At 43.4% G+C, this 18,513-nt stretch overlaps 1 protein-coding gene and 1 long non-coding RNA gene across 7 annotated transcripts; one reads left to right on the forward strand and one right to left on the reverse strand.

Annotated features, from left to right (window-relative positions):
- On the forward strand, positions 5,994-12,211 carry LOC8057178 (receptor protein-tyrosine kinase CEPR2). Of its 3 annotated transcripts, none has more exons than XM_002449263.2 (3): positions 5,994-6,545; positions 8,834-11,483; positions 11,580-12,211. In XM_002449263.2, exons 2-3 carry the CDS (start codon positions 8,924-8,926, stop codon positions 11,954-11,956), a joined length of 2,937 nt encoding a protein of 978 aa, XP_002449308.1. In that variant the 5' UTR covers positions 5,994-6,545; positions 8,834-8,923; the 3' UTR covers positions 11,957-12,211. The 3 variants fall into 3 exon arrangements, with proteins under 3 accessions (XP_002449308.1, XP_021316892.1, XP_021316891.1); XM_021461217.1 differs by lacking the exon at positions 5,994-6,545 and adding an exon at positions 6,590-6,977; XM_021461216.1 differs by lacking the exon at positions 5,994-6,545 and adding an exon at positions 8,237-8,563.
- LOC110435563 lies at positions 12,974-17,616 on the reverse strand. Of its 4 annotated transcripts, none has more exons than XR_002453302.1 (3): positions 17,331-17,616; positions 16,618-16,999; positions 12,974-16,512 (listed from the first exon to the last, which is right to left on the reverse strand). It is a non-coding gene; the product is annotated as an uncharacterized LOC110435563 (long non-coding RNA). The 4 variants fall into 4 exon arrangements; XR_002453301.1 differs by having other exon boundaries at positions 17,324-17,616; XR_002453303.1 differs by having other exon boundaries at positions 12,974-14,051; positions 16,457-16,512; positions 16,618-17,616.

Genomic DNA, 18,513 nt, shown 5'->3' on the forward strand with positions numbered 1-18,513 from the left:
GGGTACGTGTTGCGTGCATCTCTTATGTGAAAATGACACGTGTACTAATTTTATGAAAACCTTGAAAAAAAACATAACGTGAGGTTTACAAGAAATTTGAAACGGTGTACATGTGCATGTGTATTGATGTTCTATCTATACAGATGCAAAATTAACCTAGTGTTCAAATTCTTCGGTCATTCAAAAAATATCCAAATTCACTGTCGCTCAATTGATTATGTTTCTTACATGTCTACCCAGACCCGAACTAGTGCTTATTTTTTTGAGTCATAGTTTTTGGGCTTTTGGCCGTTGATTTTCTGTTATTCACTTTTTGAAATAACTTTTTAGCTCCACAACACAGCAAAGGCCAAAAAAGCTGCTCAAAACATGTTCTCAACTTTTAGTTCATTTCCTTAAACGCTAACTTTACAGGTTTCCAAAAACTAACTAAACTCAGCAAATGGACTATTTATTTCAGCTCAAACAAACAGGTCAATAATTCTTGAGCTTGTTATAAGTGCTCATATTTTTATAGATTTTTTTTTAAATTTAATGACACTATTCTTTCAATTGCGGACAACTTGCCTAGTAAAGTAGCTACAGTTGAGTTCATTAATCTCGAGATCCACCGATTAGTCGGTTCTCATAAAGGTAATGTATATGCATGTATCGAACAACCCAGAACCTAAAACGATGTTGAGGCTCTTGTAACTGCTAGTTACATGCCCAAAATAAATAGGAAAGAAAAAAATAAAAAAATATGAAAAGGAAAGTATATGTGCACAATCATAGAGGTAAGAAAGCATGCATGTCTGTGAGCATTTGCGTCTATAGTACGATTGACAAAAGAAAAGAAAAATATGCAAAGCATACGATTTGTTTATTTGTTATCCGAATGTTGTCCATTGTTTTTGCATATTTTGCACTTCAATGAGTTTGTACTTTAGATCTTGTATGTGTGTTGAACATGGATACCCCCACACTTAGGCCTTGTTCTTTTTTGCGAGAGTTAGTTACAGACGCAAACGCTCACAAACACGAGTGTATACTCACCCATATAAACACACACACTTATACCCTACCTCTATGAGTACCTCTAAAGAACCGAGTTGGACCGGTAAATTTTGAGATTGACGAAGTCACCACAGGCGCCTCTTGGACCGGTAAATAATCTTGAGATTGACGAAGTCACCACAAACGCCTCACTGTTGACGGGCACGTCGTCTACCACTGAAAGTATAGCAGCGTTAAATCTTAGGATAAATTCAAAAAAATACGAACACATGTAAAGTTAGGGACTTGAACCCGGGTGAATAGGTTCTACCACAAGGAACCCAACCAGCCGATGTGTGATCGATTCGCCACTTATGCCTTGTTTGAATGCACATATATCTACATCAAACCACAAATATATATTGGAGTAAAACTTAGTTTAAATTCACTCTAATCCACTTTAACACATATAGATTGAGAGAAATATATGAATATCCAAACAAACCCTTATTAGATGATTTACTGTTTTCAAATTACATTTTGTCTCATTTACACCCGAGATGCACCGGGACACCAGGTCTCAAAGGGCCGGGTGAAGCTAACCGATCTAGAGGTAGAGGAGAGATCGTGATGGCTCGCCGGCCGAGGCAAGGAAGAAGAGTGATAAAAAAAATACTATTTCTATTTTACATAAGATCTCTTGGAATGTAGAAATTTCACATGAAAAACACAGAACTAAAACACAAATTCTCGTGTTTCAAATAAATCTTAGAAAAACACAGAACTAAAACACAAATTCTCGTGTTTCAAATAAATCTTATTGAAGGAGTACACATGTACATGTTCCAAAATATAATTAATATGAGCAAATAACGTGTAAAACAAATAAATCCAGTTGGAAAGGGCGTACGTATATGTAGAGCAACAAGTCAACGACTAGCTAGTTGGCATATATAGCACCACACTTCCATATCAGCTCTTGTATACAGTAGCACTACGTATGTACTCTCTCCATCTCAAATTGTAAGTTATTCTAAGAATCTTAGAGAGTCAAAACATTTTTACGTTTGACCAAAATTATAGAGAAAAATACTAAGATTTGTAACGTAAAGTGAGTATACTATGAAAATATAATTAAAAAAGAATCTAATGATACTTAGTTAGTACTATAATAATTACTATTTTACAATATAAATTTAGTCAAACTTAAAAAAGTTTAACTTTCCAAGATTCTTGAAATGACTTATATAATTTGGATGGAGGAAGTACGTGCTAGTAGCTATACACATAGACACGACGACTGTGACACATGTAGCTTAACACGAGATCCAACAAGGCAAATTAAGATCAAAGGCAAAAGTTTTCATACTTACGAGGATCATATCGGAGAGCAATCATATCCTAGCACTTAACTAACTATAGCCAGTGGATCGAGTGACTCGTGATACGTGCTTGCCTCACTAGTGACGTCATTTCCGGGGCCTCTTTTCACCGACCTGACGCCGACCGGCCCGGCGAGTCGATCGATCCAACGCGTGGATTCTTGCCACCGTACCACTCGTTGTCTCGTTCTCATATATATATATATATATATATATATATATATATATATATATACAGTAAGCCACATCACGATGCCCGTGCCTACAGGACACTCACTCCGTTCCTCTTGCACCCTTACCCCTTTGGTGCATGTATATATTGAGTACACCATCTATCTTAAATTATAAGTCATTTTAAAAATTTTGAGAGTTAAAACATCTCAAATTTGATCAAAATTATAGAAAAAATTATAAAGTTTTGTGGCATCAAATAGATATACTATAAAAATATAATTAATGAAGAACCTGATTATACTTAGTTGATATCATAAGTGTTATTATCTTATCATATAATTTTTTCAAACTTGAGATTCTTTAACTCTTCAAGATTCTTGAAATAACTTTCAATCTAGAACCAAGGGAGTACATTTTTTATAGTAAGTAGTTACCAAATAGAGTAATATATATAATATATATATATAGAAGATATTAACTGGGAACCGTAAGCTCTGTTAAGTGGGAGGATATTAATTATATTGTCATTGTCACGTGAATCGCGATCTAAGCAAAGGTTGTTTCAACTTTGGTAGCAAAATTATAAAAAGACCTGTGGTGAAATTTCATCTACCAATATATGGTCTTCAATGAGACAAGAAATTTCATCTAGCTTAGCTAGGAGAATGTACATATCAATTTATTGTGAGCAGAGTTGAGTACTGTTTCAGTGAGCTTGATGGAACTAGAAACACAGCCACGTAAAATAATTTAGGCCCCGTTGGCTCGCTTCCTGAGGATTAACTTCAGGAATAGTTCCTAGCCGGAACATTATGTTAATTTATATATGTTTTCCATGGCTGGAATGGTTTCCGGCATCGTAAGCATTAACCGAACGGAGCCTAAGTGTGTCCCAACAAAGCAAATGGTTTGCACATTTTTCAGCACGGAGTATATATTTCTTCCTAAAACTTATGCCTACCCTGCTCAAGCATAGCTCGTCTTAGCATGTGATGTGTTATTAAAGGGTGATCTTTGGGCAGGAAAAACAATTTATCTGTGTGTATTATATATATACTGGCAGGGAAATATAATATCCCTAGCGGTACATAACGAACCCCTATAGGATAATATCTAAATTATAATTTTTATATCAATCACAAATAATATATAATTTTTTTCATAAACGTGACAGGATAATATCTAAATTGTAATTTTTATATCGATGTTACTCGTGAATAATATATAGTTTTCACGTAAAAGAAGGTTTGGCTAGATTCTCTATGACAATACAATTAAAGTTCGTAGAGAAAATATTGTAGGCTTGCTTTATTTTCTTGTTCTTTTTGATAAAGAAATATAATATTCTAACCTCTAACATTCACAAGTGAATGAGTACAACCATTTAGAACAAATTGTTGGTGCGTAGAGCACACTTCACCATATGGTGATACAAAGGTAACACAAAATACAAAGAAACGAGACGCAAGTCCTAATCTGACTTGGTGCAGAATTCTAACACCATAGCCTCCCCGCAAGCAACCGCATTCCTTAGTGGAGACCACACAATATACTTTGCACAAATTTGAAACTTGACCACCCGAGGTTGGGGTTCTATAAATTGTTGATTGACATAGGATGAAGATGGACCTCCGAGACGACATCTCCAAGGAGGAAAACCGACTAGAATTGTTGAAGTCGTCTATCTTATAATTCGAGACAAGGTTTTCATCTAGAGATCCATGGACATGAGATCTGTACAGTATCATGACAACACCTCTAGGAAGGGATACGACGCCCAAAGACATCACTGTTGTCAAGACCGATAAGATCATTGGCAAGGCTATTGCTAGCACCTCCACAATACCCTACCCATTATCCACATGTAGAAACATACATTATCCACATGTAGAAGTTAATAGTCCGGCACCTACACATAGGAATTCCTGTATCTCGGCACAAGGCGATGGCATAGCCACGCCCAAGCTCCATGATGAGCCACTGCCCACAATGCCTATGCACCACCACCGAGTAGATCTAAGGCCACACCATATGATGTTGCACTATAATGCAACACTTTTCTTCTTTCTTCCTCTTCTTCGGTATGACGAGACTGTAGACCACGACGTGGGTCCATGTGTAATCCTCTTTTCTTCTTTCTCCCTCTTCTTTGATATGACCAAGAGCACGAGCAAGGAAGCAGAGTGACCGGTATGGATTGGGGCGGGCCAGCAAAGGGGTGAGCTGACCATGGTACGGGGTAGCGAGGCTGACACCGGGGTGGACGAGCCAATCTCTAGGTGAGCTGTGGAGGTCAGTGTTAGGGAAGGATATTTGTGGGGTAGGAATTCCAATTGTGCCACTTTGGAGGCCCTCACCATGGCCGCACATCCTTCTGCTTGGGAGCCCCATCCCTGCCATGGTGGCTGTGTCTGCCCCTGCCATGACCAAGCATGAGAGAAGGCAAAGCACACGACATGCATGAGGGACGAGGTCATCCCTCGGATTTTTTAAGAGAACATCGCTCCAATTTTGAGGGACGTTGTTGTCCTTGAATCTCGAGAGAATATTTTTTCTTCGAGAATGATCTTGTCTAGATGTCTTCAACCAAATACCTGAGCGAAGGGGGATATCACACCTCATCCTTGTCTAGCCTCCAAACCAAACACCACCTTGGCCGAATATGAAAAAACAATTTTGTAGTGCGTCTCACAAGAGATACTAGCCAAAATTTGGATTCAAGTTAAATAAGAGGTAACCATGATGCATAATGTTAGACTAGGTCCAAGTAGAGGACATGCTTAGTCTTGGGGGTTGACATTATCATTATCTGCTCGCCGCTCTGCTCTACACCTCCGTTATGGCACACAAAGAGAAAAAAAGCAGACAACATGTGTGAAGGACGAGATCAACCCTCTAAATTTTTTTAAGGGAACATCCCTTGGATTCTAAGGGATGTTGTTGTCCTTGGATCTAAGAGAATATTTTCCTCCAAGAATGATCTTGTCCCAACTAAACACTAGGACAAAAAGGGATATCACACCTGATCCCTGTCCTACATCCGAACCAAACGTCACCTTAGCCAAACATGAACAACCGATTTCGTAGTGCGGCTCACAAGAGATACAAGCCAAAATTTGGATGCAAGTTAAATAAGAGGTAACCATGATGCCTAGTACAATGTTAGACTAGGTCCAAACAGAGGCATGCATGCTCAGTTTTAATCATAGTTTTAAATCTTCCGCTATTGCTGCCGCTATAGCCCGCTATAGCCTTTTGAGCTAGAGTACCGCTATTTATGTTCATGTACAATTTAGCCGCTATATCTCGCTATAGCCCGATTTAGCTCCGCTATTAGCTCTTTTAGACATAAACCGCTAAACACCTTAGCCCGCTATTTAAAACCTTAGTTTTAATAAGGGGGAGGGAGAAACATTGTCATTTTCTACTCGCCGCTCTGGTCTGCACCTCCGTTACGGCACAGAGGATCCTGTTGGTCCTCCGTCCCACTCGCAAGCCAGCCACCAGCGCCAGCGCGGGCAGCCAAAGCAGGCCGGCATGAGGGGCCGGATGCCACGGCTGAAACGGCAGTCCCGCAAGCAACAGCATCGGCTCTTGCATATATTGCAGTCCCTTTTGTCCCGCCACCGGCCACCAATTTGATACAGCCTCTTGCCTATCTCTCTCCATGGCCATGTCTCCGCTCCGCTCCGGTGCACATCCCGTGACCGCCGGCCGCGTATATCATCGCTGAATCTGAGCCTCCACACCAGAGTCAAAACCATAGCAGCCTGATCCCCAGTTACCATACCACGAGCTAAGCCCACACTAACTAGCTACTTAGCCCTGCAATTGCTGCATCCTCTGCTCTGACCATCTGCTCCCAAACCAGCAGCTTCCTCGCTTGCTCGCTCGCTCAATTCACTCCTCTTCGTCTCCCTGCTCGTTGCGCGAGGTTGTCGGTCGCTCGGTGCGGTCGAAGAAGGCGCTGATCAAGAGCTAGCTAGGGGAGGAAGAAAGGTGCTGGATTGGAAGGTATATAAAATCTCTGTAACTGAGCTATTCTTTCTCTGATGATCCTCTCTGTTTTGGTTGATGGCTTTGCATCCTGTTGGCAATAGGCCTCTGTTGTTGACGCCGTAGTTAGTTCCTTCCATGGATTCCCTTTCTAGCTGGTAGCTTCTACCTACCTAGTTCTTGCAAGAGATGCTACCTGATGTGCTTCGTCGATCGCCAATAGTGTAGTATTCATTTGTGTTCTTCTGCAGGATTACCATATAACCTCTGTGTCACTTGTGTTTTTCGTGGGAGTTGTATCTGCCCTGTGGAAGCTTCCACTCCAATCATTTCTTGGAGTGTAGCTTGGGCTTCCTGCAGCCACATTCCAGCGTCTCCAGAGCAGTAGCCCTGCTCCTGCAAGTATATTTCCTTTGTCAGCATGTTGAATATTTGCAGCCTCTGATTAAGGAAAGCACCAGTTTTCCACTACCATACATATTTTTTTCATTTTACTTGGTAGATTGAATTTCTATTTATTTCCTTTTTTTCCTCTGTGGGCTTTTAACTTGAGTAAAGTAATCTGATTGAACAAATATACTGTACATGATCATTGAATGAAGATAATAATAGCTAAAGTTTCTGCACCTAAAATTAATATGTGCTACTTTTGGAACCATGTCATCACCAAAGAAATGCCGAAACCTGTCTTTTTTAAACAAATCGGGAAGAAGAGCTGTCATATTTATTAATTAATAGGAGTAAAGAAGAAGAGGAAGTAACCCCTGTTTGGTGCTGTGTGGTTTCATGATACGAACTGATTTGATGACTCCAGATGAATTTCTGGCATGTGTCGTTCTAACAGTCCAATATATCACTCTCAGATAGGGGATATAGGCATCTGTTGGAATTATGACTAGTTGACTATGCTGCCAAAAAAACTACTTCCTCTATCTCAAATTATAAGACGTTTCGACATTTTTAGATTCAATAGTTTTTATTATGTATATAAGCATAATATATATCTAGATACGTAGCAAAAGTTACGAATCTAGAAAAACTAAAACGTCTTATAGTTTGGAGCGGAGGGAGTATATTAGTTTAGAAGGTCCTATTTGCAGGTTTTTTAGTAAGATGTAAAGACATAGTACAAATGAGTGCAAACTCTTCCAAAATCTACACATGCTGAGAAATTTTGAGTTTTGATATTCATGAAAAGTGATTACATATATACTTATTATTATTTTTAGTGAACCTGATGGTTTATTTCCTTGATTTAGCCTTCTAAGTACATCTACATTTTTGTAGTATGTACTTGACATGATAAGTAGAATTAATCTATAGATACTGAATGAGGATTCCAAATCCAACATGCATTATATTGAAAACCACGGTCATAAGTCAAAAAGTTGTGGACTAGTTGTCACGTTTTATGCAACAATGATAGAGTACATGATACTCTATCTAGAGAATTAGTCAGTGGAGCCAGAACCCCAAAAACATTTCTTTAGCAAGATCAAAATCTACCACCGATAATTATTCTTTACCGTCATCATTTTAGAATTCAGTCATGGGGCAAAACATGTTAGGTCAATTTCTTCTTTTCTTGGACATACCGCCAAGAACTTGATACCAAAATTGGATCAAATCCTCCCCCCCCCACCCCCACCCAATAACTCTCTCTTTTACACAGGTCCCTCCTAACGTGTCGCTTCTCGCTAGGTGCCACCTGTTATTATGCAGCTAAGCACCATGATTTTGGGGCCATTTCCCATGTTAGACACTGATGGCTCACTAAAATAGCAAGTGCCAAAGTATGCTCCCACTGAAATTGCTTTGACCATCTTCTTTTTATCCTTGTGTGTGGATTCCATCATCTGATCCCATTATACATCTCTGATGAGTGCTCTGCCTTTTCGTCCCCGGTTAACTTGGTGGAGGTGAATATGTGTGGTGGTGTGTGGCTTCCATGAGGCAATCTATTGCATTTCGTGGTGTTTGTGGCGAAATGAAGGCAGCAGAACAGGGTAGAGGCAGTGGAAGGTGGTAGCTGGCAGGTCATCTTCTCTGAACATGTTTACATAGGAAACCAACTTGCGGCCTTGGGGGTGTCCAAATCACCTACCAGTTTGTGCATATAGCTGTGGCCACCTATGGCAATTTTTGAGGCTGACATTAGCCTAGTCCAAAAAAGATGCATAGAAGTTTTGAATTCTTTTTTTTTTGTCACTTCAACTCATCTAATACAGTAGTATCACCAAGAAATTGGATGGTTAATCATTATAAGTTTATAACCATGACTCATATCTCTTGTTTTCCATTTTCAGGTGTTCTGAATCTCTCAAGACATTCAGGACAGCACAAGAACCCCATGTGATCCATTTCTTCAGAGAATCTGCCAACATCATCTGCTTGCCATGAGAGGACAAATCCTTGCCTGCCTCCCTCTGAATCTGATCACACTCCTCTCGCTCTTCCTGAGCTGCACCTGCCAAATCGATTCCCAAACACACGCCCTCCTCCAGTTCAAGGCCGGGTTGAACGACCCTCTGAACCACCTCGTGTCATGGACGAACGCCACCTCCAAGTGCCGCTTCTTCGGCGTCCGGTGCGACGACGATGGCTCCGGCACGGTCACCGAGATCTCGCTGTCGAACATGAACCTCTCCGGCGGGATCTCGCCGTCCGTCGGGGCGCTGCACGGCCTAGCGCGGCTGCAGCTCGACTCCAACTCGCTGTCGGGGCCCGTGCCGCCTGAGCTGGCGAAATGCACGCAGCTCAGGTTCCTGAACCTATCCTACAACAGCCTCGCCGGAGAGCTGCCGGACCTGTCCGCGCTGACGGCGCTCCAGGCCCTCGACGTCGAGAACAATTACTTCACCGGGCGCTTCCCGGCGTGGGTCGGCAACCTGTCCGGCCTGACCACGCTCAGCGTCGGCATGAACAGCTACGACCCAGGGGAGACGCCGCCGAGCATCGGCAACCTCAGGAACCTGACGTACCTGTACCTGGCCGGCAGCAGCTTGACGGGGGTGATACCGGACTCCATCTTCGGGCTCACCGCGCTGGAGACGCTGGACATGTCCATGAACAACCTCGCCGGCGCGATCCCGCCGGCCATCGGAAACCTCCGGAACCTGTGGAAAATCGAGCTGTACAAGAACAACCTCACCGGCGAGCTCCCACCGGAGCTGGGGGAACTGACCAAGCTGCGGGAGATCGACGTGTCCCGGAACCAGATCAGCGGCGGCATCCCGGCGGCGTTCGCGGCGCTCACGGGGTTCACGGTGATCCAGCTCTACCACAACAACCTGTCCGGGCCGATCCCGGAGGAGTGGGGCGACCTGCGGTACCTGACGAGCTTCTCCATCTACGAGAACCGGTTCTCCGGCGAGTTCCCGGCCAACTTCGGCCGGTTCTCACCGCTCAACAGCGTCGACATCTCCGAGAACGGCTTCGTCGGGCCATTCCCGAGGTACCTGTGCCATGGCAACAACCTCGAGTACCTTCTCGCTCTCCAGAACGGCTTCTCCGGTGAGTTCCCGGAGGAGTACGCGGTGTGCAAGAGCCTGCAACGCTTCCGGATCAACAAGAACCGGTTCACCGGCGACCTCCCGGAAGGCCTGTGGGGGCTCCCGGCGGCGACGATCATCGACGTGTCCGACAACGGGTTCACCGGAGCCATGTCGCCGCTGATCGGGCAGGCGCAGAGCCTCAACCAGCTGTGGCTGCAGAACAACAAGCTCGGCGGAGCAATACCGCCGGAAATCGGCCGGCTCGGCCAGGTGCAGAAGCTCTACCTGTCCAACAACACCTTCTCGGGCTCCATACCGTCGGAGATCGGCAGCCTGTCGCAGCTGACGGCGCTGCACCTGGAGGACAACGCGTTCAGCGGCGCCTTGCCGGACGACATCGGCGGCTGCATCAGGCTCGTCGAGATCGACGTCTCCCAGAACGCGCTGTCGGGGCCGATTCCGGCCTCGCTGTCGCTGCTGTCGTCGCTCAACTCGCTCAACCTCTCCAACAACGAGCTCAGCGGGCCGATCCCGACGAGCCTCCAGGCGCTCAAACTCAGCTCCATCGACTTCTCCTCGAACCAGCTCACCGGGAACGTGCCGCCGGGGCTTCTGGTGCTCACCGGCGGCGGCCAGGCGTTTGCCCGGAACCCCGGCCTCTGCGTGGACGGCAGGTCCGACCTCAGCGCCTGCAATGTGGACGGCGGCCGCAAGGACGGCCTCCTCGCCAGGAAGTCGCAGCTTGTGCTGGTGCTGGTCCTTGTCTCGGCGACGCTGCTGCTGGTGGCCGGCATCGTGTTTGTGAGCTACCGGAGCTTCAAGCTCGAGGAGGTGAAGAAGAGGGACCTGGAGCACGGCGACGGGTGCGGGCAGTGGAAGCTGGAGTCGTTCCACCCACTGGAGCTGGACGCCGACGAGATCTGCGCCGTCGGGGAGGAGAACCTGATAGGGTCGGGCGGAACGGGGCGTGTGTACCGGCTGGAGCTCAAGGGCCGCGGCGGCGCCGGCGCCGGCGGAGTGGTGGCCGTGAAGCGGCTGTGGAAGAGCAACGCGGCGCGGGTGATGGCCGCCGAGATGGCCATCCTCGGCAAGGTCCGGCACCGGAACATCCTGAAGCTGCACGCGTGCCTGTCGCGCGGCGAGCTCAACTTCATCGTCTACGAGTACATGCCGCGCGGCAACCTGCACCAGGCGCTCCGGCGGGAGGCCAAGGGCAGCGGGCGGCCGGAGCTGGACTGGCCGCGCCGGTGCAAGATCGCGCTCGGCGCCGCCAAGGGGATCATGTACCTCCACCACGACTGCACGCCGGCCGTCATCCACCGCGACATCAAGTCCACCAACATCCTGCTCGACGAGGACTACGAGGCCAAGATCGCCGACTTCGGCATCGCCAAGGTCGCCGCGGATGCCTCCGACTCCGAGTTCAGCTGCTTCGCCGGAACCCATGGCTACCTCGCGCCCGGTGAGTCTTCTTCCTCTGACACTGGCTTTATTACACAAATTATTTGCATTCCACGTACTGTACTGATCGATCAGCTGGGGGTGTTCACGTTCGCAGAGCTGGCCTACTCGCTCAGAGTGACGGAGAAGACGGACGTGTACAGCTTCGGCGTGGTGCTGCTGGAGCTGGTCACCGGCCGGAGCCCGATCGACCGGCGGTTCGGCGAGGGCAGGGACATCGTGTACTGGCTGTCCAGCAAGCTCGCCTCGGAGAGCCTCGACGACGTGCTGGACCCGCGGGTGGCCGTGGTGGCCAGGGAGAGGGACGACATGCTCAAGGTGCTCAAGATCGCCGTGCTTTGCACCGCCAAGCTGCCGGCGGGGCGGCCGACCATGAGGGACGTGGTGAAGATGCTCACCGACGCCGGCGCGGGGCCCTGCAGCCCGCGTGGACAGCCGCCGGTAAGGGTCTGCAGCAACAAGAGCTGCTGCTGAATTTTTGGAGCAGACTCTGCCTCTTGCCACCAACAGATGCCTCTGCTTCTTCGTTGAATTCCTGGTGCCATCTGCGCTGTGTGATAGGACAATTCATAGGATCATGTACCTGCAGGTATTTTGTACAATGATTAAACTGAAGTACTCCTTTCATCCTCGTTAATGTAAGCCATATTTTGGTCAAAAAATCTCCCTTTTTTCGATGATACAACGATGCCGGACATATATTAATACAGAGCAAATATTTTTTTTTTTGATTTGTTTCTTTTATAACTTATAATTATATGCTATAATTGCTACAAAATAGTAATATCATCATAAAAGTTATTTTAAAAGTGAGACAAATACTACTTTTGTGAACATGCATATAATCTGATTTTTTTAATAGAATGCCATTAGATGAATTTTCATAACATAAATACAGAAAATTCATGGTCCAATCTATGTATAGAGCTTTGATAAACCTTATTGTCATCCCAAGCACCCGCTTCATTTGGAAATTAAAGCTTCCTCTCAATGTTGGTGGTATCTAAAAAAGGACTCGTCTTAACAAAAGGTAATTTAGCTACAAGGTAATAGAAAGGTAATGTAAAAATTTTACATGTCTGATCTAATTGAAACAATACCACAAATTGTCCTTTTTCTTATCACAGCAATTGTCCTTCTGTTGTCATTTTGCAGATGCATTTGGAGAATGGTATAGGTTGCTTTTGATCTTACTAGCTATTGGCCCATGCATTGCAATGGGCACAGTCTCACAAAATTTACACAGAGATACATCTCTCCCAAAAGATAACATGCAAATAAAATACATGAACACTTCATGGTATATATGTCTACAGGCCAAACTAAAACCTTTCAACATCTTTTTGGAGCAAATAACAATGGTCACCAAATCTTGAATTCATCATGGTCGCAGCTCAAACATTTGTGATGTAAGATGCAGACCAAGATAAGTATTGGTATACTTTCCTTTGAATGTTTTATAAAAAAAAAATATAAGTATGCCATTCATAATAAGTAAAGTTTATTTTATTAAGTGAAGTTGGAAGTCACAAACATGCAAGAACTTGTGCGTATGGGTCTTAGGGTCAGTGCCTTGGGACAGGTACTGTAAATGGAAAACAAAAGTAACCATGAGATAAGATAAATGATCAAAATTCTAAACATAAGATGTCCATAACTGACAACATAACAGTTGATGATCAGCAATCAAATTGCTGATAGTAGGATCACTCAATGGGAAAGATGAAAGCACTTCTATATGTCAGGTCATCCTGTGCTCCAGGTTCTTCTTATATTGGGCAGCCCTCCCACCTTCTGCATCTCCTGCTCATTGTCTTCGTCTTGCATTTTAAAGGGACGCAGCTTTTTAAATTCTTTTCCAGGGACCAAAATTGATAGATCCTTGGGGGGAAAAAAAGGCTGAATCATGGGAGAGCTTTCCAACAGTACTGGTCAAATATCTGGTTGCAGAGACATGCCATCCACTAAATACTCAACTAGCACCTGTACTGTTAGAGCTCTCTTGATATGAGCCACCCAGGCAGCACGATTGTAAACTGCCTGAGGTACAGTCTTGTCTATACAGCCTTTTTGGAGATCATCTTGTGCAAGTTAGGGGCCAATTCTGCCACTGTCTTTCCCTGCAATCAACGATCAGCCCACAACCGAATTTGTTCACCATTACCAATTATATAGTCCACAGACACATTAAAGAGAGCTAGAGCATTCTGCAGTACGCGGATTGACAGTCCAGCCCATGGTTGTAAAGGATCTGTCTTTTGTGCCCACAGTCAACGGATGCTTAAGGCCCATCCCATTATTTTAAGATTATTAGTAACAAGGCCACTGAATTCAAGTGGATGCTACACCCTTTCCCAGTCCCAGGTCACCAGACAATTACCTCCATTGGCTTGTTCTTGGCCCCACTAGAGACTCTGCATTTTTGTCGATGGCCTTGACAACCTATTTTGGAAGATCAAGAGCAATCATAAGATAAATGGGGTGGCTGTCAGCACCATTCTGGACCATAAATAGGGCTCCCAGCTTTATTCATTATAGAAGCTTTCCATCCTGAGAGGTGATCTGCATCCTTATCAATCAGAGGTAACAAATCAGCTTTGGAACAGTAAGGGGGAGGCCAAGGTAAGTAAGTGCATGGAAAGTCCTTCATTGCAGATAAAATTTCAGAAGTGTGCTGCAAGTCTTCAACAGAGCAATGGATGGGGGTTGCAGAACTCTTTGCTAATCCTCTTCGGATTACTTCCACTTATACGCAGAGGATTAAAAGTACTCGTCCATGATCCGAGTAAGACTAACTGAATGAAATTGTAGAGGCGTTCATAAACTAATGCTAACTGAATGAAATTCGGTTACACTGTTGCTCTCAACAAATCTCTCCTACTTAATAGTGAAGAAAGCGTTCTGTTTTTTACTGCTACCAAGAGTGCAAATAGTAACAGCCAAGAGAGTGATTTGACTATGTATGCAATGAAGATAGTAATTTGACTATGTATGCAATAACTTAACAGTGCAAAAGCATTCTGTTTTTACTGGGTTACATTTTGTTTGTGATGGCAAGATTATACTGCATTTTACTGCTCACCAATTGGTCAACCTAGACAGAGAGGAATGCGAGGCTCATCCACAGTGAAGGCTGCTGACCTCTAGAACCAGTGGAAAAGATCAAGGTGGAGGCTGCAAACTGTCGGTTGGATTGCTACTTCCAGATAACTAGTTTTGCTTTACCCCTTTGTTTTGTTGTGTGTCTTCTTGCTAGGTTAGAGCTTGGGCAAGCTCCTGTGCTCTTTTCTTCTCTTGTTTGTGTATATTACCATTGTTTGTTTGGCCTAGAGTTTAATTGGTGTCTGTACTTTTAACACTTTGGATGTTCGGTTGTACTCACCATTCTCTTAATGAAATACATGCAATGCATGTTCTTATTTTTTTCCCTTAATAGTTCACTATTTTCAAAATATACTATTCTTTCAGTGAACAAAAATATACAATTGTAGTCATTTCTAATACATATCCTCGATAACAAAGCCACCACTAACAGCAGCAGCTTGAAGGAAATATTTACTGCAAAACAATGATTATTTTGAGATAGGGACAGGCGTTGTTAGGAATGAACTTGAATCATTTGTAAATCAGATCTGTCAACCAAATCAAATGCATTGGAAAATGACATGGGGTAGGTATTTTCTGAAACAAGGAAAATGTATGTGGATTAGGAAAATAAATTAAGCCTGCCAAATTGTATATGTGATATGTACACAGTTCTAGATCCTATGGGAGCCCTACTGTACTTGTAGAGATTGTATGAATAAATTAAAAGTGCTCAAACGTGAACGAGAAGCTACTCCATACACCAATGACCGAACTACTCTTATTCTTCACCTGAACCAGAAGCTGTTGCCTTGTATTACAAACAATTATGTGCATACTCTCCAATTGTGAAATTGGTGCTGCATCTTATGTATATATATATGGAGATAAAAGTCATATCCCAGAATTACACCATACACCAGAGTGCTTCAGTTGGTAGATTTCATGCACATTTCTTTTAAATCTAAGCTAGTTACTATAGATAAGTGTACCACAGGTTTATGGAAGGTAAAAATGAAAACATTAAAGCCAAACATTGTCGGCAATCATAACTGGTTACTATGGGCATGAAAGTACCAAACATTGTGCAGAGAAGAAAAGGAGGCAGGACAGAAGTGGCAGCATTTAATATTAGGCTAGTACCCTAGATTAAATGATTATAATGTGAGAATAATTATATAGTTGAACATCCAATGATTTCAGGTCGTCCGATTAATCGTGATTAATCGTCCAGGTCGCTCCTAGGATTCGATTAGGAGGTCCGACTCGATTAGTTCGACAAGAAAGCTGGTCGTCCGATTAATCATCGATTAATCGCGATTAATCGGACGACCAGGTAAGATGGACGACCAGACTTCTGTTTTTTTGTGCCTTTTCTAACTGGGACTGGGCTAATGGGCTTTAAGTTTTTGGCCTGTTAGGGTTTAGATAGAATAGAGGGGCTGCAGGGGGAGTTTGGGACAGCAATATGGACCTCTGGACAGTGCAGAAAAGAGAAGAAACCAACTCCCACAAGTAATTCACTATCTAAACACTAATGTAGTCTTGATGCTAGCTTGATTGTGTATATTATATAGTATATATAGAGGTATATATATAGGCATATATGCCCTGAAATAGCTGGACGACCAGGTGGACGACCAGGGTCGACCAGGGCGATTAATCGCCTTGGTCGACGATTAATCGCCTGGTCGGTCCTAGAGCGACCAGCTTCGACCAGTCGACCTGAAATCATTGTGAACATCCACTACATATTCAGTACACATTACAGAAATATGACATTTTCTTGGTTGTTGTTGGCCTGTTGCAATTTCCAGGTTTCTATAGTATTTTTCATTTGCTTTTTCTGTGGTACCAAATCAGAAGATTCACAGTAAGTTGGATGCATACCTTGAGAGGCTGTCACTATCCCTTGAGAAATAAAGACAAAAAGAGCAGAAGTGTACCTGCAGACAACAGAAGAGCAATTTCTAAATAACTGTCACATATCCTGCATACTTTTGTGCAGGATAAATGATAATCAACATGAGTTTGAATGCTTTGTCACATACTTTACTAATCAGATTCAGAATTTAGATTGGCATACAGAAGCAGAGATAAGCAATCATCAGCATTTTCGCATTAGTTCCTCCACCTCAAGTGCCATGACCTGGTTGGACTGCAACAAAGGTCTTGAGGTGGACTCTGCAATTCCTGCAATCACTTCACTGCTGTTGCGGAGAAAACTTTCTTCTTATTTTAAATAGAACCCATGGATGAACCAGAGCGGTAGCAGATACATCATTAAACCAAGCCAAATCAACAGGGGGTATCAAAGCCAAATCAATAGGAAAAGCGTTGCGAGGACACTGCAAAGTGGTGGCCATCAAAGCCACCTGCAGGCTGCAGCACAAGCTTCCCATGGCCGGATGCATCATAAACCAGGTGGCAGACCTGCCAGTCAAGGCCAAGTGCAATAAGCACGGTGCACTGATGTCCATGCTAAGGAGAAAAGATGGAAATGAAATGAAACCACATCAGCAAGCACAATAAACAAAAAAAAGAACACGATGGATCTGCAGACAGGGGAGATGTTGGAGGCAGTGCTGGTGTATGGTGGTGGCCTGGACGCTGAATCGCTGATGCCTGCAAGGGAGATGGAGAGGAATAGGGGCTGGTCCTGGTGCTTGGCGTTGGAGAAAGATCAGAGAAAATAGCTGACTTGTTGCTGGTGGTTAGCAGTTTGAGAAATGAGAAGAAAGAGAAGAGAGGACTGACCACAAACCTTGCAGGCAATGCATCGAGCAGCTGATGCGCATCACCAAAGTCGCCGTTGCCAACAACTGCCTGAGCGATGGCTGGCACGCGAGGCAGCACTGGGACGCGGTGTAGCTGCGACGCCGGGGCCACTGACCTCCTTCCTCGCGTGCTCCTTGCGTGGTGCCGGTGCATACATCGTAGCTCCTCCCCCAGTAGGGGGCAGAAAACGTCTGGGAGAAGCGACGGGAGGAGGCGTTGTCGCCAGTACAACGCCGAGTGGTCCTCAAGTTTTTCTTCCTGGGCCTTACTTCTTTCTCATGGCCCAATAACAAATGTAGTTTCGTTCCTCCGCAGCTCGTGTGTATTTATTCTTTTCTTTTTTTTCTTTTTTCTTTTTTCTTTTGTTTTTTATTTGATTTTATTTGATTTTTCTTGTTACCTTTTTCTTTCCGTGGTCCTATTTTATTTTCCTTTCCCTGTCTTTTATTTCCAAGTTTTTTTCTTCTTTTCATTTTTATGTTTTTTATCTTTCTTTTATGTCTTTTTTAGAGAAATTCATTAACGAGACATAGTTGAATCTTCAGCAAGTACATGATAGACATGTGCCGACAATGAGATCAAGACTAAGTCCTCATCTAGATCAATTATTTATTTTATTTTCATGTTTTATTCTTTTCCATTTTTATTTATTTATTTCATTATATAATTTTTTATGTTTTCTATAATTTTTATTTGATTTTATTTGTTTATTATTTTTATTTTACTCTTTACTCTAATTAAACAATTTTCTTATTTTATATTTTAAATTTTTTTACATTCCATGACATACTATAGTGTTCATGCCATATACATGTGTTGTTCGATGATGCATTTTTGTTTATTTACACAATATCAATTTTTATATTCCATGAGATATTATGATCATGTACTATACATCTGATGTTCAATAATGTAATTTTGTTTATTTACATAATGTTAATGAGATGTTTCACGATGTATTTTGAGATGTCACATAATATAAACTGGATATTCCAAGATGTATCTTTGACTATTTATGTAGTACCCATGAGATATTCTGTGGTATATATTTTAGGTTTTTAGTAGTACCCATGTGATGCTCTTTTCTACTTTCCTCATTACATGATTTTCTATTTTTTTGTTTTCTCTTATCTTTTCTTCTAAATTTTATTAATTTGTAAAATTTAGAA

Source organism: Sorghum bicolor, chromosome 5, assembly GCF_000003195.3.
Source record: "Sorghum bicolor cultivar BTx623 chromosome 5, Sorghum_bicolor_NCBIv3, whole genome shotgun sequence".
NCBI classification, from domain to species: domain Eukaryota; kingdom Viridiplantae; phylum Streptophyta; class Magnoliopsida; order Poales; family Poaceae; genus Sorghum; species Sorghum bicolor.